This window comes from Pseudorasbora parva, chromosome 8, assembly GCF_024679245.1.
Source record: "Pseudorasbora parva isolate DD20220531a chromosome 8, ASM2467924v1, whole genome shotgun sequence".
NCBI lineage: Eukaryota > Metazoa > Chordata > Actinopteri > Cypriniformes > Gobionidae > Pseudorasbora > Pseudorasbora parva.
Genome location: NC_090179.1, coordinates 14,138,187 through 14,163,724, shown reverse-complemented (window position 1 = coordinate 14,163,724; position 25,538 = coordinate 14,138,187). Strand labels below are relative to the sequence as shown.

Below are 25,538 nucleotides of genomic sequence, written 5' to 3'. Positions count from 1 at the left end.
ACAAATTCAGCTTTTAAAGTTTATTCAGCAATTTATACAGACATTCGTTTGTACAACTAATTGATCCTAAGTTGAGAAAACTGCAGCTGGTTGCCTTAAACTTTTAAGTTTTCTTAAAAAAAACTGAAAAAAAAGACTGGAATTGTTATTAAAAATAGCTGAAAGCTTGCGATTCAAATATCTCTGCGCTGATTTGCAGCAAAAAGGAGAAAATTAAGCAAAATAAAATGGAGGAGGAGGTGGTTGGGGAGATGTGGAGAGCAAGGATAGTGTTCTGCAAAGAGAGTTGGAAGTAAATAAATATCTTTGCAATGTGCTGGTGTAGCGGCTGGTCAAGCAAATGTTTGTGCTCTGTTTCTGTTTGATAGAATTGTAAATACATCTATTAAAATGCTGATATTCTGGTCTATAACTCTTCCCTGAACCTCCGAAGGCCCTGTATCGTGCTCTCTCATTGGCTGTACGTCAGGTTATTTTCAGTCAGAACACATTTCACAAGGCAGGATTTTTCAATCGTCGACAGGTCCACATATTTAGTACGTCAAATAAATCACAGGTGTCGGCGACTCATCAGTGATTCTCTCAGATTGCGTCTTTGATAATTTACACTGCATGATTGTCACTCGTGTGAACGAGCACAGATTTGCCTATGATATCGTGATTTGTCAGCAATTTCGCAAAACCTCGACGAGTGAAAATCTCTTAAAATTGTGAACTGTGAACTCGGCATACGTTTGATCAAGGTTGGATCTTAAAAACCCCTGGTGTACACACAAACAAAAAGGATTTTGTCAGGATTGTACCTTTAGGGGTACAACAGCTTATAGCTGGGGCAGTACCATAGACTGTAAAAAAAATATGGACGTCGTGTCTGTGACGTCACCCATAAAGGTTCTGAAGCATAAAGTAGGGTTTTTCTGCCTTAAAGTTGGCCATTTTAACATGGGGTTCAATGAGATTCTGCTCCCTTCTGAAGCCTGTCGAGGAATTGCAGTTTAAGTTACTTCCGTATTGGCTTCAACTGAAACTGGGGGAGGTTGCCGCTTGGGCAGTACCCTTAAAAGGACATCTTTGTACCTTTTTACCACATGAGCCCCGTTTCCACCAAAATTACCCGGAACAATTTGTACCAGGAACTTTTTTACAGGAACTTTTCTCCCCCCAGACCTGCAGCTGTCTGCGTTTCGACCGCGATCTAAAGTTCTGAGAAGATTAGGCAAATTAGTCCGGTGATGTAGAACTGCGCGCGACTGCTCCTCCAAGTCAGTGACGGACAGTAATCAATTTTGTGTGTACCGATTGAAAGATTTAGTGGACTGTTTACATGAGACGTTATCTAAACCGATCTGGTGTTTACATGTGATGACTTTCAATCGCAATCATTTTGTCACATGCAGTTTGTCTGCCGCATCAAAAATGTCAACGCTGTTTTCTCCAGCAGCTGGAATGTGTTTACTGTAGCCATAGCACTAGGCCACCAGGACTAATACAGTATATAAGCTATTTATTTGTTGTAAAGTGTAATAATCATCTCAGAAAAAAAAAATCTTCTGTCAGGCGCAAAAGTTAAAGTAAAAACTGCCTGGGGCAATATACACTGTGCCATTACTCCAACATTATCTTCATAACTTACAAAATAAAAAGTTTACCCTTCAGAAAAATTAACTTGCCTCTCGTCAAAATGAGCACGGCATGCGCTGTCACGTTCTGTAAGGACGCACACTTAAAAGTAATTGGTCAGGTCGGTTACATGGTGAAAAAAAATGAATAACGAGTATGGAAGAGATTCAAGCTGTGCTGCTTTTGCTGGTTATGTTTAGGTTTACTAAAGAGGTAATTAACAACGACAGAAAAGAGCACTAATATGCAGATTCAGCAGCATATTCAGAAAGGTTGTAGCTAGATTTAAAATGACAATGTATATTATTATCAGCTGTTACGGACATTGCACGTGAGATGGCTGAGATGAACGCGCGCCATCAGACAGCAAGACTGATGTTTACTGAACGCAGAACGAACCTCGCAAAAGACTTTTAAAAATGCCGGTTGAAATAAAATGCTGCGTGAGCTCAACCAATCATCACGTTCAGCGCCCAAGTCCCGCCCCCCTTGAAAGTTCCTGAACTTTAAAAAAGTACTACCTCGCGAGCAGGGCCATTTGGAGGGGGAAATATTTACCCGGAACTTCATTTAGACCCTGGTTCCTGCGGTCTAAACACACGGAGTACCACCCAAAGTTCCTGGTTCCTGGGTAAAGTTCCTGTGGTGGAATCGGGGCTATAGTAGTACGTAATAGTAGCATTTGTACTCTACTCTAAATCCCTGTTTGCTCCAAACTTTTTTTCCTAGGAACTCCTAGGAACCCCCCACACCAGCATCTGTCCTGTGTTTCCATTGCGGTCTAAAGTACTGTGAAAATTAGTCTGTTGATGTTAGACTGTGTGCGACTTTCCACAGCCCACTGGATTTCGTCCTCCGCAAATACACTTCATAAAACCTGAACCTCGTCGTCGGTCCATTTGTCGTATTTTGATTGAACAACTCCATCGTTGATTCGAATAGCAAACAACCCTTACTGCATGCACAGCAACACTTTTAGGTTGAAATAAAATGCTGCATGAACTCAACCAATCAGCATGTTCAGTGCCCAAGTCCCACCCCCAAAAGTTCCTGAACTTTAAAAAAGTACTGCCTCCCAAGTAGGGACTTTCTGAGGGGGACATTTTTATCCCAGAACATTTAGAACATTTAAGTGCCTGAGGTGGAAACGCAGCTTAAGGTACTAACATGCACCTCTTAGGAGTAAAAAAGGTACAAAGATGTCCAGTATTTGAATGTTGTTGCATGAGATAGGAATTGTGACTCTTTCTGATTGTTAAAACATTGTGAACACTGACAGGCCAGTGTGTTTTATTGCTTCTTTCTCAGGTGACGGCACACAGAACTATGGTGGAAACTGTATGGAGATAGACCATCCTCTTTCCAGCAAGGGAAAAGGAAATCATTTTTTATCACATCCTCTTTTTTCCAAGCTCTCTTCTGGAAGTGTGTCCAATATTTAAAGACATTTGTCCAGCATGGCATCCAGCCTGACGTGCACCGGGATGATCTGGGCTCTGGTGTCCCTGCTTAGCGCAGCAGCTTCCTGCGTGGGCTTCTTCATGCCCTACTGGCTGCTGGGCTCACAGATGGATAAGCCGGTGTCCTTCGGCACTTTCCGGCGGTGCTCGTATCCCGTTCGGGATGAGGAGAGGCAGGCTACAGTCATGCTGGAGCAGTGCGGGCGCTACGCGAGCTTTCAGGGCATCCCGAGTGTGGAATGGCGGATCTGTACGGTCGTGACGGGGGTCGGATGTGGCCTGCTGCTGCTGGTGGCGCTCACTGCGCTAATGGGGTGCTGCATATCAGAGCTCATCTCCAGAACCATTGGACGTGCAGCAGGGGGCATGCAGTTTCTTGGAGGTGAGTAACAGACAATATATTTACAATTTTTATAGTCTAATTGGTTAATCAACTCAAGTGTGCAAGTACTCCATAAAATTGTAAAACAATTGGTTTTGACGTCACCGAAAAGCACACACTTATTGATGACTGACGGGTTTTTAGCACTGTATTCAAGTGATCGCTATGCAAAAGTGGCATGAATATACAATAAGTTGTATCTACAGTACAGAGTGAAAGTGACCCAACTCTCAAAACATGGATTGCATCTGTGGTGGGAGATGATACGAAGGCTCTTTATAAATAGGCCTATGACTTATGAATGACTTATTTGAAATCAAAAGTGGGACGACTCCTGTCCATCATCATGTGCACACTGATCAGGACATCTGCAACTTTTAAACCACCTACACTGTACTCTACTCGTCCTCGACAGCTGCTGAAAGAGGTTTGAATAAACGATTGATCCGTTTTGATTGCTAAGTTCTGTTCTACAAATGTACTTCACAAAAGACATTCTGTAGTTGTCTGAAATTAAATGACACATTTTGACTGTAGTGTGTGCATTAAATAGGTTGCTAATTCCGATCACTTATATTGGGCATTTTTTGCTCTTGAATTGGCTTATTCTTACTGTTGACATTAAAAAAGATGCATGTGTTTTTCAGACGGTTAAAGTCATCTGTTAATTTCTTGAATGTCGTTTTGACAGTTTCCACATTTTGGTCATATTTGCTCATTTTATTTAATTTATTTGCCCTATTTTGGTCTGTTTTGTTTTAAGGAGATAAAAAATGTATCAACCTTATCAACCTTGACTGGTATGGCAATACAATTCTATTACATTTTGTCAGTTAAAGTTTTGGGCGGGTTTTTCTTGGAATGGGCGGGTTTTACTGAGCTCTGGGCACAAATTCCAATCTGGCAACACTGTTTGAAGGGACTCTCCGTAGACGTAATGGTTTTCATACTGTTCAAGCTGTATATTCTCTCCCCTTACACTAACCCTACCCCAAAACCTAAATAACACAAAACTTTCTGCATTTTTACATTTAAATTTAAATTTAAATTTAAATAATAATAATAATTCTTTTTAAGCTTGTTTTCTGATGGGGAACTCAATTTAGGTCCCCATAGTGACACGAGTCCCCATTAGTCTGTGTGCATTCAAGTTGAAGTCCCCAACGAGACAAGACTGACAAAAGAGCACATGGCAAACAAACACAGCAAAAGGTCTTGTGCTCACACAAACCCACAAGACAGAAGAGCATATGGCAGACAAACACGATCATCCACTGTGTGCTCAAACAGAAAACAAGACACAAGTCAGACAGAAGTGCATGGAGCACAGATGTCAGGACCCCAACACCGAATCTGAACTTAAACTAGACCATAGTGTCAGGATCCAAAACCCATGGAACATTTAAGACACAAGAGTGCACGGCCCAGAGAACAACCCCAAAACCGTACGCTCACACAAACACACGAGTGTAAGGATGCTTTCACCAAACTAATAACAATCAAGGTGACAGGACCCTAATAATGTCAACATAAGCATATATCAGGATCATTATTGATTGACACTGATATAATTTTCTCACAATGAGTGATCTAAGATGACTCGTATTCATATTATTAGTTCATTGAGCACAAGCCTCTTTTTCTTTGTCTCTAGCTCAGTGAGCATCGATTCTAGCCGGTGTAATTCAGGGTGCCTTTGCCTCAGCAAGGAGAGAGGGAAGGGAGACTGATTGAGTTTAGACTGGAAACTGGGGACTGTAATTCCAAACTCAGTTTGTTTAGTTCTCGCCTGCAAGGTGCCTTTTATTTGCTGCTCTGATAGTCTGGAGGGCTTGTGGCACACGACAGAGAAGGTGAAACAAATACTGTGTGGGGTGTCAGAATGAAGTTTTCTTTGTACCGCAGGGGCTCAAAGTGCGAAAAATTCTAGTCAGACTCTTGGACTCTTGATGTTTAAAAATGCTCCATGTCTTCATTAACTCAACCCATTTGTCTCTATTGTGTCAGCCGAAGTGACAATAGCTTATTTTCTTTCTCATTAGCTTAGTGCAAACTCGAATACTAACTGCTAATTGCACTGTTTTAAAGACAACATGAAATTTAAATGGAGCCTATTTACTTTAAAGCTCATTTTTGGATTATTGTGTGCAATTTATCATTTAAATGCTTGTCAAAAATGCAATAACATCCTCTGCCTCATAAATGATATTACTTTTCTTGAAGCTCAAACAGTAAAGTATTAGCATTTATGCCTTCGGCAGATGCTTTTATCCAAAATGACTTACTGTTCAAGGTATACATTTTATCCGTTCATGCATTCCCTGGAAATTGAACCCATAACCTTGGTGTTCCTAGTGCCAATCATCTGCTTCCTTTCTGTTATAACGGCCTCTTTTCACTACAGATTACCTTGCTGATGGACACAGATTTGCTACATTTTTGTTTGTTGAAAGTATCATGTTTCAACTTGAAATGCATTAAGAATGTAAAATGGGTTGTGATGTTCTTAAAATATAATAGAACATACGTAAACCCTCCCCAAACGTTTACTTTATTATTGTAGTTTCTTGGTTACTTTCTATACTAAAAAATGTGCTTCATATGGTAACTACTGTCACAGACACACCAGGCTCCAACGCCACCCACTCACAGCACACACCCTCTCCTGAGTTTTGATCACGCACAGCTGCTCCTCATAACTACCCCAATCACCACCAGCACATAAGACACACACACACCATCAGTCACTGTCCGGTCTCGTCTATGAGAAGGTACTAACGCACTTTGCTTTACCTCAGGACTCCCGCGAAGTATACTATTGATCTCCAATGTCTCTTGTCAAGTCTCCCTGTTTCCAGTCCAGTGTGTGTGTGTCCAGCGAACTCTCCAACGAACTCTCCGACAAACTCTCCATTAATTCTCTCCAGCGATCCACATTTACCCACGAAGATATTCTATTCACCTGCTCACCTGCACTTCACCCCGTTATACTCTCTGGTGCTCAGTAAACTCTGCTAACTAACACCTTTGTCTCCTGCAGTCTCTGTACCGGTGATAGAAGACCAGACAAACACTGTGAGCACCAGATGAGTTCCCCGGATCCCTTCCAGGACCAGCACACCTTCCTCATTACCACTGATCGCCAGTCCCATGGCCAAACCAGCGTCCTTCTCTGGATCGGCGGAGGACTGCAACAGATTTCTCCTGCAGTGCTCGCTGGTCCTGGAGATGCAACCGCACCTATTGCCCACCGAGCGATCTAGAGTTGCTTTCATTGTATCCCAACTGAGCGGCAAAGCATTAAGATGGGCGGAAACACTGTATGCCCAAGAAAATGAGAGCCTCGATTCCCTCTCCAGTTTTACTGCTAACTTCAAGGAAGTTTTCGGAAGACCAGCATGGGATTCTTCGGTTGGTGAGCAACTCTATCATTTAAAACAAAACAATATGTCTGTACATGAGTATGTCTTGCAGTTCCGTACATTGGCAGCCGCCAGCGGATGGATTGAACGTTCCTTTCTGACTAGCTATCGGCAAGGATTGGATCCCAGCGTGAGGTTGCATTTCGCTGCATACAAGGATTCCATCGGGCTTCAACGCTTCATCCAACTCTCCATACGGTTCGCCACTCGTATGCAAGCGTGCATTGAAGAGCACCAGGACCAGTGTTTGAACCTGCCGTCTCTCCGTCGACCAGAGCCCGTCAGCCCTCCAGAACCAGTTCACGAGCCCATGCAACTAGACCATCACCGATTAACCCCAGCGGAACGGAGAAGACGGTTGGCCAACGGCCTGTGCTTATACTGTGGTGCTTCCGACCATTACATCTCCAATTGGCCTACACGTCCACCCAGACCTTTGGTGAGTGTGATCTATCCAGCTACCTATAAGAGTCGACCTTTGACCACTGTAGCGAACCTCATTACCGCCGATGTTTCCTTGTACGTATCAGCCCTCCTCGATTCCGGTTCCACCGGGAATTTCATCTCCGGCGCCCTCTGTCATCAGCTCCACTTCCCAACGACCTGTACTCCGACAAACTTCCAAATTGAGTCCATCACCGGCAGGCCGTTAAGCAGGCGTTATGTCAGTCTCCTGGCCGGTCTATTGAAACTTCAGGTTGGACTCCTACACGTAGAGGAAATTCACTTACTGGTTCTGGAGGAATCCACTGCTGACGTGGTACTAGGGCGTCCGTGGTCGGAGCAGCACATTCCCGTCATCTCATGGAAGTCCAGTGAGGTCCTCAAATGGGGAGAAAGTTGTTTTAATGGATGTTTATCTGCTCTGCCTGTCCACATCCCGTCTCGTTCCAGAAATATCGCTGTCTGTGCCACCTCCATTGAAAGCCCCATTGACCAGCGATCTGTTCACATCCCCGACTGTTACGCTAACTTTCAAGATGTCTTCTGTCCTCACCGGGCTTCCAAGCTGCCTCCCCACCGGCCATGGGACTGCGCCATCGACCTGCTTCCGTTTGAGCCAGCGTCCAGGGGAAAGATTTATCCCCTTTCCCTACCGGAGGAGAAGGCCATGGAGAACTACATCAAGGAAGCACTCGACCAGGGCTACAGCAGACCGTCTACGTCCCCTGCTGCCTCCAGCTTTTTCTTTGTGGCCAAGAAGGATGGAGGCTTGCGGCCCTGCATAGACTAACGAGCCCTTAATAAAATAACAGTTAAGTTCAGATATCCCCTTCCTCTCGTCCCATCCGCGCTAGAACATCTCTGTGGTGCCACTGTCTTCACCAAGTTGGACCTCCGTAGCGCGTACAACCTCATCCGTATACGTGAGAGGGATGAGTGGAAGACCACCTTTGTGACCCCTACAGGCCACTACAAATATCTGGTAATGCCCTATGGCCTTGTAAACGCCCCCTCCGTATTCCAGGACTCATCTGCCCTCAGTGCATTTCCTTGGATACTCCATCAACAGCAGTGGCATCCGGATGGACGAGGGGACGGTGGAAGCCGTACGGACCTGGCACACATCTTCCACCATTAAGGAGCTCCAACGATTTCTTGGCTTCGCAAACTTCTACCGTCGATTCATCCAGAATTACAGCATCATCACCAGCCCTCTCACTTATCTCCTGCGCAGTAAGCCCAAGTCTCTGTCCTGGACTCCAGCGGCCACAAAGGCATTCAACACTCTCAAGGTAGCCGTCACCACCCCTCCGAGCCCTCCTGGTCCATCCTGACTGCAGCAAGGCCTTCGTAGTGGAAGTGGATGCCTCGACCACCGGAGCGGGAGCGGTGCTGTCACAGCAGCAGGGGACACCCAGGAAGCTCCATCCATGCGCCTTCTTCTCCTGGAAGTTCAGCCCGGCGGAGGTCAATTACGACACCGGGAATCGGGAGTTACTGGCCATCAAGCTCGCCCTAGAGGAGTGGAGGAATTGGCTGGAGGGCGCTCAAAACCCTTTCCAGGTCCTCACCGATCATAAGAATCTAGAATATTTGAGAGACGCCAAGCAACTGAATCCCCGCCAAGCCCTATGGGCCCTCTTCTTAACCCGGTTTAACTTTACCATCTCCTACCGTCCTGGGCCAAAGAACGTGAAGGCGGAAGCTCTCTCACGCCTGTACGCTTCCGAGGAGCAGCCCGAATGCACGAACCCATACTACCCAGTAAACTGTTCATGAGTCCCATTTCCTGGTCCGAGGAGACCCTGCCTTCCTCCAATGCCTCCACCAACGCCCCGCCGGGCTGTCCCCCTGACCTCCAGTACATCCCACGAGCACGGCACACCCCCCTCATTCACACCGCTCAAACTTCATTGGGCACTGGCCACCCTGGGGTCAATGAAACCCTCTCGCTGCTGCGAGATCGCTTCTGGTGGCCCAACATGGGAGGAGATGTCAGAAGGTACGTAAGAGGGTGTTGGGAGTGCGACATGTCCAAGAGCCCCCGGCACCTCCCTGCAGGACAACTCCTCCCCCTGCCCGTTCCCAATCATCCCTGGTCACACCTAGAAGTGGATTTCATCACCGACATTCCTGTCTCCGATGGTAATACCTGCATCCTAGTGGTAGTGGACCGTTTCTGCCCATAGCCCTAAAGACAGCAGAGGTGCTATTCAACGCCATCTTCCGATACTATGGGATTCCTGAAGATATCGTATTAGACTGAGGCCCACAGTTCACATCCCGGGTATGAAAGGCTTTTTTTACGCTCCTAGGTGTGACCGTGAGTCTGTACTCAGGATACCACCTACAGACCAACAGGCAGACGGAGAGGAAGATCCAGGAGATAGGTCGCTTCCTCCGTACCTTCTGCCATGGTCACCAGGACTCCTGGAACCAGTTCCTAGGTTGGGCCGAGTACGCTCAGAACTCCCTCAGACAAGCCACCACGGGACTGACCCCTTTCCAGTGCGTACTCGGCTACCAACCTCCCCTGTTTCCCTGGTGAGGAGAGCCATCAGATGTACCAATGTAATGTCACAGACACGCCAGGCTCCAACGCCACCCACTCACAGCGCACACCCTCTCCTGCGTTTTGATCACGCACACCTGCTCCTCATAACCACCCCAATCACCACCAGCACATAAGACACACACACACCATCAGTCACTGTCCGGTCTCGTCTATGAGAAGGTACTAACGCTCTTTGCTTTACCTCAGGACTCCCGTGAAGTATACTATTGATCTCCAATGTCTCTTGTCAAGTCTCCCTGTGTTTCCAGTCCAGTGTGTGTGTGTGTCAAGCGAACTCTCCAACAAACTCTCCACTGATTCTCTCCAGCGATCTCTCCAGGGAACTCTCCAGCGATCCCAATTCACCCACAAAGACATTCTATTCACCTGCTCACCTGCACTTCACCCTGTTATACTCTCTGGTGCTCAGTAAACTCTGCTAACTAACACCTTTGTCTCCTGCAGTCTCTGTACCGGTGACAACTACACTATACAAATTATATATCAGTAAGTTATGACGTGTTTTTACATAGCTTTTTTTCAAAGTTCTACAAGATAAACTAAAAGTCATTTTATGTAATTTAAAGCTACACTGTGTGATATTTTCCCTCATCTAGTGGTGAAAAGCTATATGACCATGCAGTGAATTAAAGTTTTTGGTTTCTCTGAATTCTGATTTCATTTTAACTCCTACGGTGGCCGATTTAGTCCAAGATTGACATGGCAATCCCCCTCTTCACATTCGACACGGTGCCATCGAGTGTTAAAACGCGAAAGACGAAGCTTGAATTTACGGGTATGTCCCTCTTTGGCTAATGTACTTTCAAGATGGAGGGGCAACATTGCGACCGGCATTCGAACCCCTCACCCGTATGTATTTTCAGTGGCATATTATAAACTTACGAGAATACTTTATTACTTGAAAGAAATAAATATACAATAATGAGCACATATATTTTTGAAAAAACTAAGTGTTTTAGCTAAGAATAAACAAAAAAAGTTACATAGGGCAGCTTTTAATTGAAATGACTTAAATATCCAAGTTGATTGTACTTAAATTAAAGGCAGCAAACTTTTTTCAAACGAAAAATTGAAACATTCCGAAGTTCAAATATACAAAAAGACAATCAATGCATCTCAATGCAGCTTTTCTGTTACAATATACTTACACTTTCAAAAATGTATATGATTAATGATTTATGACAACATTCGTTTTTACATTGATTTAAGCAATAGTTAAAATTTTAACTTTTTTTGAAGTTGTAATTGTATGTAATTTAAGTTGTATCATATGTAATTTAAAATATTGAAGGCAGCGACTTTTTTTTACAGTGTAGTTTAGATTTTTCGAATATTTTTAAGTTGAATCAACAAGCTCAGCTGGTGAGCAGAATTAACACATTTTAAATTTAAATAGGGGGACACAAAAATAAGAGTTGTAGCGTAAGAGTTCCTGGGACAAATGTTTAATGTTATACTGTTCCTTCTCAAAAATTTAGCATATTGTGATAAAGTTCATTATTTTCCATAATGTAATGATAAAAATTAAACTTTCATGTATTTTCATTATATTTTAGATTCATTGCACACCAACTGAAATATTTCAGGTATTTTATTGCTTTAATACTGATGAGTTTGGCATACAGCTCATGAAAACCCAAAATTCCAAATCTCAAAAAATTAGCATATTTCATCCGACCAATAAAAGAAAAGTGTTTTTAATACAAAAAGAAGTCAACCTTCAAATAATTATGTTCAGTTATGCACTCAATACTTGGTGGGGAATCCTTTTGCAGAAATGACTGCTTCAATGCGGCGTGGCATGGAGGCGATCAGCCTGTGGCACTGCTGAGGTGTTATGGAGGCCCAGGATGCTTCGATAGCGGCCTTAAGCTCATCCAGAGTGTTGGGTCTCGCGTCTCTCAACTTTCTCTTCACAATATCCCACAGATTGATTGATTGGTTTATTTATTTTTATTTATTTTGGGCAAGTGAAAATTTTTATACAATGAAACGTAAATAGCATCTTTTTTGACAATTTGTGTGGTAATCCACACGTGCAATAACAAAAAACTTGCATGTAATGTGCAAGGTTATTTTCCCATTTGCCTAAAAAGGTTTTATTTAACTCAGAAAAGGCATTCAAAACGCTGTCTTCAATTTTCTTTGTGCAACTAAATGTGCGTTGATGTGCTGTCCTTCTGTATATATCCTGTCAGGTTTGTACTCATAACTATTGTGACATTAGATAGGCCCCAAAGCCAATGGTGTCAGGGCGGATTTCACCTGATCTCCAGTCAGCTATCCAGGTGCGTCATCTTGTGCTCATGGCAGACAGCTGAGGTGTCCACCATCATTTCTAACTAGCAGACAGAGGCATTTGACTTAAGAGAGCCAGACACAACGAGGTTACAGGACTGCAGGGCTGCTGAACGCATCACTTCCTGTCATGTTGCCACTTAGCACTGCCTTCATAGGGATCATGGCCGATGCAAGCATCACACCCCTTATCAGCAGTTCACTCACAATCAGTGGAAACTGACAATTAGATGTTTAGTTGTATCACAAAGCTGACATTCTGTCTAATGAATTGCCGTTGTGTTTATGTTGGTCTGGAGAGAATATCAGGCTGTATATATATGAATAAGTCAGGCTGAGTAGCCATTTTGAATTTCTCTATTCCAGCGTTTATAAGTTGTTTATATAATACTTTTATTCTGTAAGTATGCATGAAATTGATCCGTAAATACATTTATAATGTTACAAAAGAGTTCTATTTCAAAAGAATCCTGAACACAAAATTAAGTAGCACAACTGTTTTCAACTGTTTTTAGCCGTTCATTTACACGACAACAGCATTTTTGGAAACAATACCGGTCTTGTCTATTGTCTAAAAATGTGAATTTGTGAAAACCGTGACATCATGCGTAGGAGTATTACCTGTTCAGTATCACCACAAAGTGACATCGCCACCTACTGGCCTGGCATGAATAATACAGTGTTTTTAATCTTTTTAGATCCGAAACGGGGGTCGTTTTGACAGCGCTGTCTGTACATAAAAAACCCCAAAAGAAAACAAAAAACCTTTTAGTTAAGCTGTCGTGTACATTTTATAATAATAAAACCATGGTATTGCAGTGAAACATGGAATTACTATGGTATTTATTCGGTAAAAGTTACTTAAAGGGATAGTTCACCCAAACAAGAAAATTACCCATGATTTACTCACCCTCAAGCCCTCCTAGGTATATATGACATCCTTCTTTTAGACTAATATTGCATTCATATATAAAAAAAAAATGTCCTGGCTCTTCTAAGCATCATAATGGCAGTGAATGGCAGCCCAAATTTTTAAGCCCAATAAAGTGTATAGGAAGGTCCCATTCTTCGCGTGTTTTCGAAGCTTTGATTGTGTTTACAGTGTGCAATATAACATGAGTTCATGTTTCGCGTGTAAAAAAAACCACAGTATTTTTCACACAATTTACTTATCCGTACAGCGCTATTTCCTCTGTCCTAAAAACAGCCTGATGATTTCCTTGTTCTATGAAGTCCCTCCTTCAGGAACACGTAACGAGTTCTGATTGGGCCAGCGCTTCCCGTGTTGTGATTGGACAGCAGCTTAGTGCACTTTGCCCGGAAAGGTCCCGCCTCTTACCATAACGGGGAGATGCAAGCGCTGAACGCGCGCTCTTCTCCACGTGGGAGAACAACAAGACCACGCCCCCTATTTTGCGTGTTCTTGTGGGCGGAGGGTTTGTCAACAAACGGTTCTAGTGACGTCATTCCTGAAGGAAGTGCAGAGGTGTGGTCCAAACCGGCCGTTCGCTGCAGGCTTTGAAAGGGAACTTCTGTTAAATAAAATATCTCGCTTGGCATTGAACTTTGAGCTTTATAATTTTACAGGTATTATTTATGCTCTAACAGCAACATTACACACTAACTAAAGTTTGAAAGATGGAATCGCGAAGAACGGGACCTTTAATAAAGGCCTTCTGAATTAATGCTTTTGTGTAAGAAAATATCCATAATTAACATGTTATAAAGTAAAATATCAGGCCAGACCTACCAGACCACCTTCCGTATTCAACTTACGGAAAAAAACGTAACTGACGCAAGAAGACGCAGCGTAAGCGTTTCGAACTGCGAGAGGTGTTACACTTACTTTGAAAGTTGAATTTTCACAGTATTGTTACCATATGATAACATATCACTTACTGCACTTTGTTTATGTCCAGAAACCATGTTTATTACATATTGAAATGGTAATATGTGGTACTTAATGAGGTACCATGTCTAAAAAACATAGTATTACTATCCTATCATCATGTAAGTGTAGATGGGACAGTGTGGTCATCCTTTAAGGTTGACTGAATAGTTTTTTATGAGTTCCAGGAAGTTAGCAGAGTGTTGCAGAGCAGCGGCTGATCTCTTGACATTGAACTAGCCGCATGAGTTGAAGCGTGGCGTTAAATTGAATTATGCAGGACTGAACAAGAGGGAATGATAGACGTGAAAAGCACCAGACTGGGGTTAAAGAGAGAGAGAGAGAGAGAGAGAGAGAGAGAGAGAGAGAGAGAGAGAGAGAGAGAGAGAGAGAGAGAGAGAGAGAGAGACGGAAGAGTGCACTGATGTTAAATCACTGGACCGCAGCTTGTCCTTGCCAATTGAGTCCCTTTCATTTGTATTGTGGTGTGTTAATGAGTGCTGTCTGGCAGCATGGGCTCTGAGCAGCGGGCCTTTGGCAAAGACGGCACCTCCCTGCGGCTCACATTGATTCATCTGATGCCCATTTTACTGATAATGAGTTCGATAAGCCCTTTATGTGTCACCAAAAGCATCTTTGATTAGAGCCCTCCTCTTGCCCTCTTGTTTGAAAGTCTATCTTTGTTCTTTCAGAGATGGTTACTGCTTCGCTTGTGATGTGAAGTACTGGAAAGCCCTTCCAGAATTACACAGTTTAATCTCCTGCTATTATAATTCAGTGGTTGCTTGTCATGATCTAGTTGGTCAGAAATGCATCAAGGATATTTTATAAACTGGAAGTACACGAATTATGGGGGACTGGGAGCACCACTTTTATAGTCTACCCTAGAATTAAAAAAAAAATGCTTGAATTAATTTTTACTGTAACGCTGGGTAGAACAAAAGGAGGATGAGCGGATCCATGCAGATTTGGTTTATTAATTGTTTAATAAATTCGGTTATTAATCAGTCAGTGCCCTGACTAGTGAACTAGGGAGCAGATTGAGACGCACCCAGAGATAAAGCACAAAAACTTGACGAATCAAGACGTGGCTAAATGGGAAACACCTAGGAGAACTAATCAACATGAAGGACTACAAAACATGACAAGACAGGAAATAACACAAAAACATCCTGGAATCATGACAATTACTATTAATAATGTTAAATGTTAGTATTTAATTAATAGTATGTTGTCAAATGTTAGTATTTAATGTCAGCAAGGTTGCATGTATTAACAAAAATAAAGTAAAACCAGTAATATTGTGAAATATTATTACAATTTAAAGCAACCGTTTGCTATTTAAATATAATTTAAAATGATCATTTATTCCTGTGATCAAAGCTGAATGTTCAGCATCATTACTCCAGTCTTCAGTGTCACACGATCCTTCAGAAATCATCCTGATATGATGATTACATGCTCAATGAACATTTATGATTATTATCAATGTTAAAACCCATTTTTGTTGCTTTGTGTTTTGGTAAGCAGAAGATACTTTTTTTTCAAAAACATTGAAAATTTTACTTTTGACAGGTACTGTATGCAATATGTTTATTATTATTTTCTCTTGTTGTTCCAAACCTGTGTTGTAATTGTTTATTAAACTAAATCTAACAGTATTAGAAAAAAGTGTTTGTTATTTCAAATGAAGCTGAAATAAAATGAAAGCTTAAAACTCAAATGAAAATGTTTTGGCAATTAACTGAAATAAAACAAGTTTAAATTGAAGCACTAAAACTGTAATAAAAATGTTTTAAGGCTAAATAGAAATATGCAAAATTATAAAATCACACAATAAAAATTAAACTTAAAAATATAAATCAGATCAGGTGATCTAGAGAACAGCATTATAAAAGGGGCAGTTAACTACTTTATTCATGATCAAAGTGATATTTTATAAATGGTATATTACATTTACCTAGTTTTTTGCAGCAGATCAGTCATTCTGACGTTTGATTTTAAAATATATTGAGGGAACTTTTGTCTTTAGACACACACAGACATCTAGAATCAGCATATGATCTCAACAATGGTGACATGTTTCATGGTGCAATGCATGATGGGAGCCCTCATTTTAATACTATGTTGGCTCCCAGCATGCATTGCGGAATGAAGCATGTCACCATTGTTGAGATTCACATGCTGATTTTAGATGTATTTGTGTAGTAACCCCCCCCCCCCATTTTTTTTTACAGTGTAATTTAATATATTGTACTGTAATTATTATAATTATATTGTCATTTTATATATTATTGCTGTCAAATCGGAGCCTAAATGCCAGCCAAACTTAGCCCTGCTCACAACATTTTAGATCAGGCAGTTCGGTCTGGACTTGATCTGTCGTTGAGCAACTATGCTTGAGCCAGAGCTATTCAGACCAATCAAATTGTCAGGGCGGGCTTTGAATGATGATGGACCGATGATCAATGAGCGCTTGGGTTGAATTCATTCTAATCCTAAACTGAGAGCTTGTTCGTATATTCATTCACCTTTACTATTTCTCTCAAAATTATGATCATAGGTGGTTGAACATATTCTTAGTGTGGGTTCACACCACCGGCGGCAAGAGCGTCATGGCCGGAAGTCATTCATTTTCAATGGGAGCCCGCGGCGATAATTGCACATTTACATTTACATTTAATCATTTAGCAGACGCTTTTATCCAAAGCGACTTACAAAAAAAAGGGGAGAGCAATAGAAGTAACGAAACAAACAAGGCCAACAACCTGTAAGAGCTGTAAGAAGTCTCAATTAATTAGCACAGTACACAAGTTTTTTTTAATTTTTTTTATTATTATTTTTTATAGCCATCTACAACAAAAACTCACGTACGCAAAATACAGAACACTGGATTTTGATAGCCATGATAACAACCCATTGCAAAAAATTGTAAAAAATAAAATAAAATAAAAATCCCACTCAATGAATATTCAAATATTCTGGTCCAGCACTAAATATGATTTATGTACATTATTCTTTTTCTCTATTCAAAATATGGCCTTCCTTAATAATGCCACCAAATTACAAATGTACCAGCATGTGTCCTTTTGCCCAGGATAAAGATAAACAGGCATGGATAATTGCATTGTTTGTGTTTGTTAATGTGTGTTTGTTTGTGTGTGTGTGTTTGCCAGCTGGAATTGAACCAATAAAACCTAATGGAAAACCTCCTCGGTCAAACTAATGGACATATTACTCAGGCGCTGTAGTGGATTTTAATTCATTCTAATTTCAATTCTGCGTATCACTGGAATCATGAATTTTGGGACAATTACTTTTGGAATAAATATTGGGGACCAGAGAAAATGTTCTTCCTGCTGTGGTGTGTATTTTGTACTTTTGGCTAAAAGACCAATGAGTCAGGAGAACTGCTCATCGTGAGCCAATTGTTCATGAAAGCACAGAAATTATCATTTTTTTTCCTTTTTATATTTCAACTTTTGGATCATAGATTTATCTGTCTGACTGACATCTCCGTTTGACACATCCTTGTTCGTCATGATGAGACCAGCAAGCGATTCATTGTCGGATGCTTTTATGTTTCAAACTGAGATGAATTGCTGACTGTATGCTGTTTGAAAGGGGTCAAATAACTTGTATTGAATAGTTGATTAGTGTTGGAGCAGTCAAAATATACTGAGTCATATCCAAATAAAATGCTTTCTGCTGTGATGGGTGTAGTTATTGCCCTTTCTTCAAATTGAAAAAAAGCTTGTGTGGAAAATTGAGTTCACATTGTCAGTTACAGTTCTAAATTATTATTGCGTGTGTGTGTGTATGTGTGTCTATATATATATATATATATATATATATATATATATATAGACACACACACACACACACACACACACACACACACACACACACACACACACACACACACACACACACACACAGTGGGTATTGAAAGTATTAATAACCCCTTAAATTTTCACTCTTTGCTACATTGCAGCCATTTGCTTAAATAATTTAAGTTTATTTTTATCCTGATTAATGTACAAACAGCACCCCATATTGACATACAAAAACAGAATTGTTGACATTTTTGCAGATTTATTAAAGAATAAAAACTGAAATATAATATGGTCCTAAGTATTCAGACCCTTTGCTCAGTATTAAGTAGAAGGATGCAACAAGTTTTTCACACCTAAATTTGGGATCCTCATTCTTTCCATTCCTCCTCCAGATCCTCTCCAGTTCGGTCAAACGTTGGTGGACAGCCATTTTCAGGTCTCTCCAGAGATGCTCAATTGGGTTTAAGTCAGGGCTCTGGCTGGGCCATTCCAGAACAGTCACAGAGTTGTTGTGAAGCCACTCCTTCGTTATTTTAGCTGTGTGTTTAGGGTCATTGTCTTGTTGGAAGGTGAACCTTCAGCCTAGTCTGAGGTCTTGAGCACTCTGGAGAAGGTTTTCGTCCAGGATATCCCTGTACTTGGCTGCATTCATCTTTCCCTCGATTGCAACCAGTCATCTTGTCCCTGCAGCTGAAAAACACCCCCACAGCATGATGCTGCCACCACCATGCTTTGCTGTTGGGACTGTATTGGACAGGTGATATTTTTCTCCACACACCGCTTAGAATTAAGGCCCAAAAGTTCTATATCAGTCTCATAAGACCAGAGAATCTTATTTCTCACCATCTTGGAGTCCTTCAGGTGTTTTTTTTAGCAAACTTTCATGTGTCTTGCACTGAGGAGAGGCTTCCGTCGGGCCACTCTGCCATAAAGCCCTGACTGGTGGAGGGCTGCAGTGATAGTTGACTTTCTACAACTTTCTCCCATCTCCCGACTGCATCTCTGGAGCTCAGCCTCAGTGATCTTTGGGTTCTTCTTTACCTCTCTCACCAAGGCTCTTCTCCCCCGATAGCTCCGTTTGCCCAGACGGCCAGCTCTAGGAAGGGTTCTGGTCATCCCAAACATCTTCCATTTAAGGATTATGATGGCCACTGTGCTCTTAGGAAACTTAAGTGCAGCAGATTTTTTTTTAACCTTGGGCCTGATCTATGCCTTGCCACAATTCTGTCTCTGAGCTCTTCAGGCAGTTACTTTGACCTCATGATTCTCATTTGCTCTGACATGCACTGGAGCTGTAAGGTCTTATATAGACAGGTGTGTGGCTTTCCTAATCAAGTCCAATCAGTGTAATCAAACACAGCTGGACTCAAATGAAGGTGTAGAACCATCTCAAGGATGATCAGAAATGGACAGCACCTGAGTTAAGTGTCACAGCAAAGGGTCTGAATACTTAGGACCATGGGATTTTTCAGCTTTTCTTTTTAAATAAATCTGCAAAAATGTCAACAAATCTGTGTTTTCTGTCAATATATGGTGCTCTGTACGTTAATGAGAAGAAACAAAACAGTGTTGGAAGTAACGCATTACAAAAGTAATTACATTACAGTAACTTATTACTCTTCGCTGTAACGCAGTAGTGTAGGGCATTACTAATTAATTGTCAGTAATTTTAGAGATCGGTTTAAAGATCTACAGCAGAATATGACAAGCTTTGGTGAGAACTTGGCAAATATTTATTTACTATAATAGTAGTTTCTTGCTAGAAATGACATCAGAAGTAGATAATGTTGGTCAAAAAAGTACATCTACACACAAACTGACCAGTAACCGCTGAAAAAAAAAAAGGTTAAACATTTAAACAATAAAACATAGTTTAAACAGTGTGTTAAACATTCTTCTTCTGCATCATTTTGTTCTGTGATCCAGAATGGATCCTGCACAGCTGAAAGGTTGTTTGAGCTGTGCCCTCTACAAGACGTGTGAATTTGCATTACATTCTGACTAACTTGTAGGGCCCTATTTTAACAGTCTGAGCACACTGTCTAAAATGCATGGCGCAGATGCACTTAGAGCATGTCTAATCCAGTTTTACTAGTTTAACAATTAAAAAATGGTCGGCGTGCCAGGCTCTTGTTCCAAAAGGGTTGTACCTATTCTCTTAATGAGTCATGGGTGTGTTTTGGGCGTGACGTGAAATAAACCAATCAGAGTCTCATCTCCCATTCCCTTTAAAAGCCAGTTGGGCTCGCACCACGGCGCATTCACTATTTACATGGCAGAATTTGCGAGCGGAAAGACTGAACGCTTCTCTAGAGAGGAATCCTTTGGCAACACGCCAACAATGCTCCTGAACACACCTGGTTTTCAGACCAGCACACCCATGTGCGAACAGATTGGCGAGATTAGCTTGCTATTTAAACAGCGTGGCACTGGATGTGAAAATGAGCAATGCGTCTGACTGAAACGAGCAAAGAACACTTGCGTCACGTCTGGTGTTGCATTGCGCCAGGTTTATTATAGGGCTGTAATGTAATGTTTCTGGTTAGTGAAATATCGTTGGAAAACACTGTTGGTATAAATGCTCTTGAAACTTTAAGGTTTCAAATCCTTAATAAGTAGGGTCATACCATAGTAAACTCAACTAGTGATTTGTTTGCGCAATTAAATAACCAATACTACCATTCAATAGTTTTGGTATGATTTTTACAATGATTTTGAAAGAAGTCTTTGTTTTGCTCACCAAGGCTACATTAAATAAACAAACAGCAATATTGTGAAATAATATTATAATTGAAAATAGCTATTTTCCATTGTAAATATATTGTAAAATGTAATTTATTCCTGTGATCAAATCTCAATTTTCAGCATCATTACTCAAGTCTTCAATGTATCATGATTTCTGATTATTATCATTGTTGAATGTGCTGCTTAATATTTTTTGTGTGAAACCATGAAACATTTTTTTCAGTACTCTTTTGATATTTATTTGAAATATTATGACTGCCTTTGATCAATTTAATGCATCCTTGTTGAATAAAAGTATTCATTTAATAAAAAAAAAATCTTACTGGCATGTTATTGTGCAATGATGGGCTGATAATTATTACAATGCACCAATATAACACTTTTTAAGCGGGGAAAAATCCCCTCTTTTGACTTTTTTTATTGCATTTGAAACTTTGTCACATGTTTTGGTGTGACATGATTGGCAGCTGGTCTAGTGTGATTCCACCTCTTCATTTGCGCTTGACCGCGTGCTGTTTGTCTTTCATTTCTGTCATTTACTAGCTCTCTTTCTTTCCCTTCTAAACTTTTCAATTACCCACGTTCAGGAGGTCTTATCTCTGTGTGACCTGATCTCCAGCCCTCTATTTCAGCTCTCTTTAACCTTTTTCACTCACAGCTCTGTCACCCATGGGGTAGCCGAGCAGCCCGAGAGAGAACGAGAGAACAAAATAGAAGCAGAGGAGCTTGCGAAAGCATAGAGAGAGTGGAATGTCCAGTTTAAGCAAAGATTTATTTCAGACAAACAGGAAGTCTGGCCTAGCAAAGGACAGGCAGGAAGTGTTATTTCAGCGCTTTGGGTTGTTAAGTCCTTGTTTTCAGCAGCACGGGGTTGAGTGCAGCGCAGCGCACCGCTGTACCACCTCACACTCAGCACTCCGCAGAATGAACCACGCTGACATAAGGGGATTGTTATTGCACTGCCAACCCTAAAATGAAAGGAGCAGTAGTGGGGAAAATTTGTTTCATAGCTGATTTATGGACCGTGCTTTCAGCCTTCTGTTTTATGAAAGTAAACTATGGGTTTGAAAAAAGGAGTGTCTGAGGTGAAAGTGGATCATTAAAACAATTCTAAGCTCTTTCAGCTCATATATAGAAGTGTTTAACCTGTAATTGACATATTTATTATGAAATCACCGTGGGCAGAAAAGCTCAGGGCCGATGGGAATGTGCTGTATTAAAGCAATAAGCAGAGAGGCTGTGCGTTACAGAGATTTTATTATGGATAAAGGGCGTTGTCAGGCTTTACGCAATGAATTGTGTTACAGGGAAAGTGATATGAGGCACTTTTTTCAAATCTGTTCAGTGTGGTTTTTGGTTTAAAATAAAACATAAATATTAGATGAAAATAAATAAATTGAGATGTCTTGGAATAACTGAAATAAAATAAGTATAATAAAATGTATGTATAAAATTACTAAAACTGAAATCAATATAAATAAAGCTTAAATATAAAAATATAAAAGCTAATTAAATAAGTAATAGTTAAATAACACTAGATATATTATTAATATAACATACATTTAATTTATTAAATAGGAATATACTTCAAGAAATGATTTAAATATTCCTCTTCTATTTTTTTTAAGGATATAAATGTCAGGGTTAAACAATGAAGAAAATGCTGAATTAAAATAATATATATATATATATATATATATATATATATATATATATATATATATATATATATATATATATATATATATATATATATATATATATATATATATATAATATACATAACAGGAAATTATATATATATATATATATATATATATATATATATATATATATATATATATATATACCGGTGTTTATGTCATGGCGGATCCATAAACCACCATCATTTTACAAATACTGCTGTTGTTGTGTCATGGAATGTAGTTTTAAGAGTTTTCTAGGCATGGATGTACTTATTTAGACCAAAAATGTGACTTATTATTCTTTTTACTTTATGGTTATACCACATAACATTTTAGAGCCATTCAATTTAAACTTTTCTTGAAAATGGTAAAGTTTGAAAACCAAACTCTGCACATGTGGAATATGGATCATTTTTGCAAATTTTGCAATTCACATTCTTAACATGAAAAAGAGCAGCCCGGTTTTTGCCCTATGCTCATTCCACAATGACTCCATGTAAAATGACCGGAGAACTAGTGAAATACAGTCCTGCCGGCAGCCGTCCAGGGAGAGCCCCGACAGCTCAGACATCTGTCACTGTACACGGGAGAGGAAGACGCTTCACCCACCTCATCACCTCTCAGTTTATTCTACAGCCGCAGAACGCGGCCGTATGTTCAAACATACTTTACACCTGGTATTAGCATCCGTTTCAGGTGATCCGAAAACAATTGGGGGCGGTGCTAAATACAGGTGATCGTCCAAGACAAATAATAATACCAGGTGTGAACAGAACATATATGACCATTCCCTAAATAGCTCTCTGTTGCCTAAAAGGAGGATTTTGCTCTGGAAACGTTTTTGAGTCTAAGGGTGTGTTGTTCACATTTGGCAGGTTTGGTTCGATTAAAACAAATTCTGGTGCGATTTCTCTGTTAGTGCTTTGTTCATTTAGAATAAGTGTGAACTCTGCCCTCTGTACCCCGGTGGGCCCTATTTTAAGGATCCGAGCGCATGGTCTGAAGCGCAGTTACACTTAGGCTGCGTCTGAATCCACTTGTGCTACTTTACTGATGGAAAAACAGTCAGATCGCCAGATGCATGGGCCAAAAGGGTCTATTCTCTTAATGAGTCATGTGTTATGGGCGTAATGTGCAATAAACCAATCAGCGTCTCATCTCCCCTTCCCTTTAAAAGCCAGTTGTGCTCGCACCATGGCGGATTCGCTATGGAGGAATTTGCAAGCAGAAAGACTAAACGCTAGCCTAGAAATCTAGACGCACCCTAGCGGCAGCAAATTTAATCTGTGATTTAAAGTGATTTAAAGTGTCGTCTAGGAACTCTCAATACCCTTCTGAGCTGTATTCCTCACAATCTGGACGGGCCAATCACATCGTGTATAGAGTCGTTGGGCGGGGCCATAATGACGACGGCCGAGTTGCGTTTGCGTGCTTCTAGTAAACACAGAAACTGGCGAACGGCGGTCTTTCGAATCAGCTTTGACCGCGACTCTGGAAGACTTGGAGTTAAGCTTTTCTCTGAGAAAAGAACAAATAACGGCACTGAAGTCATTCTTAAAAAGGGAAGATGTGTTCAGAGTTTAGCCGACCGGATACGGCGAATGTTTAATCTGTCAGCTAGCTCTTTCACCTTCGTTGCTCTGGTTGGTGTAGCGCTATCCTATCGCGTGCAGAGGGAGTTTGAAAGACAGACGTTTATCCCGCCTCTCGGATTGAGCCCTGTCTATGGTGAGTTTCCAGACCAAACGTCTTGATGTGGGTCTGGCTTGTCAGGCTAACTAAACGCTTCTCCAGGGATGAATCCTTTTATTTTTATTGTTTAAAAAATGTTGGTGTGCTGCTGCGCGTCCCTGAGTCACATGTAATGGACCCTTTTCACAGACTGTGATGATGACGCATTTAACGTTTTTTTTAATTTTCCTTTAAAAAATTTGTATGTACTTTTATAATAGCTTGTGTTATATTACTTTTCAATCAAATTACAAAAAACTATTTACCGCTGCTGTGAGGGAGTTTCTAATACAGCGTCTATGGTACTGATGGTAAAAATAACTTTTTCCTCTCTTTTCACTGCCGTTATCAATCTCACTCTATTTTTTTCTCTTTTTGAAAGTTGTGAAATCACTATTATGGAGATTTTCTTTTGCTATTTGAGCAAAAAAAAAAAAAGATTTTCTCAGCTTTTTGTTCAAAATGTTGCTTTTTTACAAAACTTACTCATATTCGAGTGTTGATAAAAAAAAGAATGCATGAAGCTAAAATAATTGTTTTTTTTGTTTTGTTCAAAAGAAGAGTGCCAGTTCTTTATTTTGATATATTGCTTGCACAGATATTCATTAAACAAAATATTCTATGGGCTATTCAGTTTTTGTGTAACTTTTCAAACACCCTGGCGGTGGCTGGCAACTTTTTTTTTGAAACGCTTGCAGGGAAAGAGTTAAACAACATGGTGCTGGGCATTAAATGATAGCTGCGTTGGGCTGAAACTAGCAAAAAACACTTGCTAAGATCACCTAACGTCGCAACAAATATACATCATAAAATGTTTTGTATGTTCAGGTTCCATGTTAAAAATGACTGTGAACAATATGTTTACTAGGACTGTATGTTTCATTTTCTTTTTGGTCTGAAACAAAAGAACTGAGAGAACTGAACTGTACGATTGTTTTGAGCCCAGTAATTTTAGAGCTGAGGGTGTGACCTGCTGTGATGCAACTCCACAGGGCTGAAAGAGAGATGTGGTTTCGGGGGCAAATCTCAGTTTTGTTTGGCTAGAGCCCAGCTAAAGCTGCATTATGTTGGGGAATAAAACTGTGTGTGTCGGATTGGTGAAGAAGTTCACATTTCAAGGAGTTCACAGTTAGGTTTAGTCAAAGTATCAACTTTTTATTTGATGTTTCTCTTAAAATATCTTAATGCAAATATGAACTGTAATTGACATTAGAAGAATTTTAGTTCATATTGCTGGCTTTGGTTTGTTGAAGCACAGATTGAGATATTGTTGAGATCTCTTCTAAAAATCTTGTGGAGACACATGCTTGATATGTTAGTCTTGGAAGAATTTGTTGAGAGATACTCTATTAGAGTAGCCTAGAAATCTAGACGCACCCTAGCGGCAGCAAATCTAATCTGCCTGCGAGTGTCATCTAGCATCTCTCAATACACTTCTGAGCTGTAAAAAAC

The 25,538-nt window shown here is 40.7% G+C and overlaps 1 protein-coding gene across 1 annotated transcript in view; it reads left to right on the top strand.

Annotated features, from left to right (window-relative positions):
- Positions 1 to 25,538, top strand: part of LOC137084168 (lipoma HMGIC fusion partner-like) — a 124,073-nt gene that overhangs the window by 3,669 nt on the left and 94,866 nt on the right. Inside the window, exon 2 of the mRNA XM_067450164.1 lies at positions 2,929 to 3,462. Coding sequence (XP_067306265.1) covers positions 3,078 to 3,462 — 385 coding nt within the window. The 5' untranslated portion in view covers positions 2,929 to 3,077. The remainder of the gene's footprint in view (positions 1 to 2,928; positions 3,463 to 25,538) is intronic.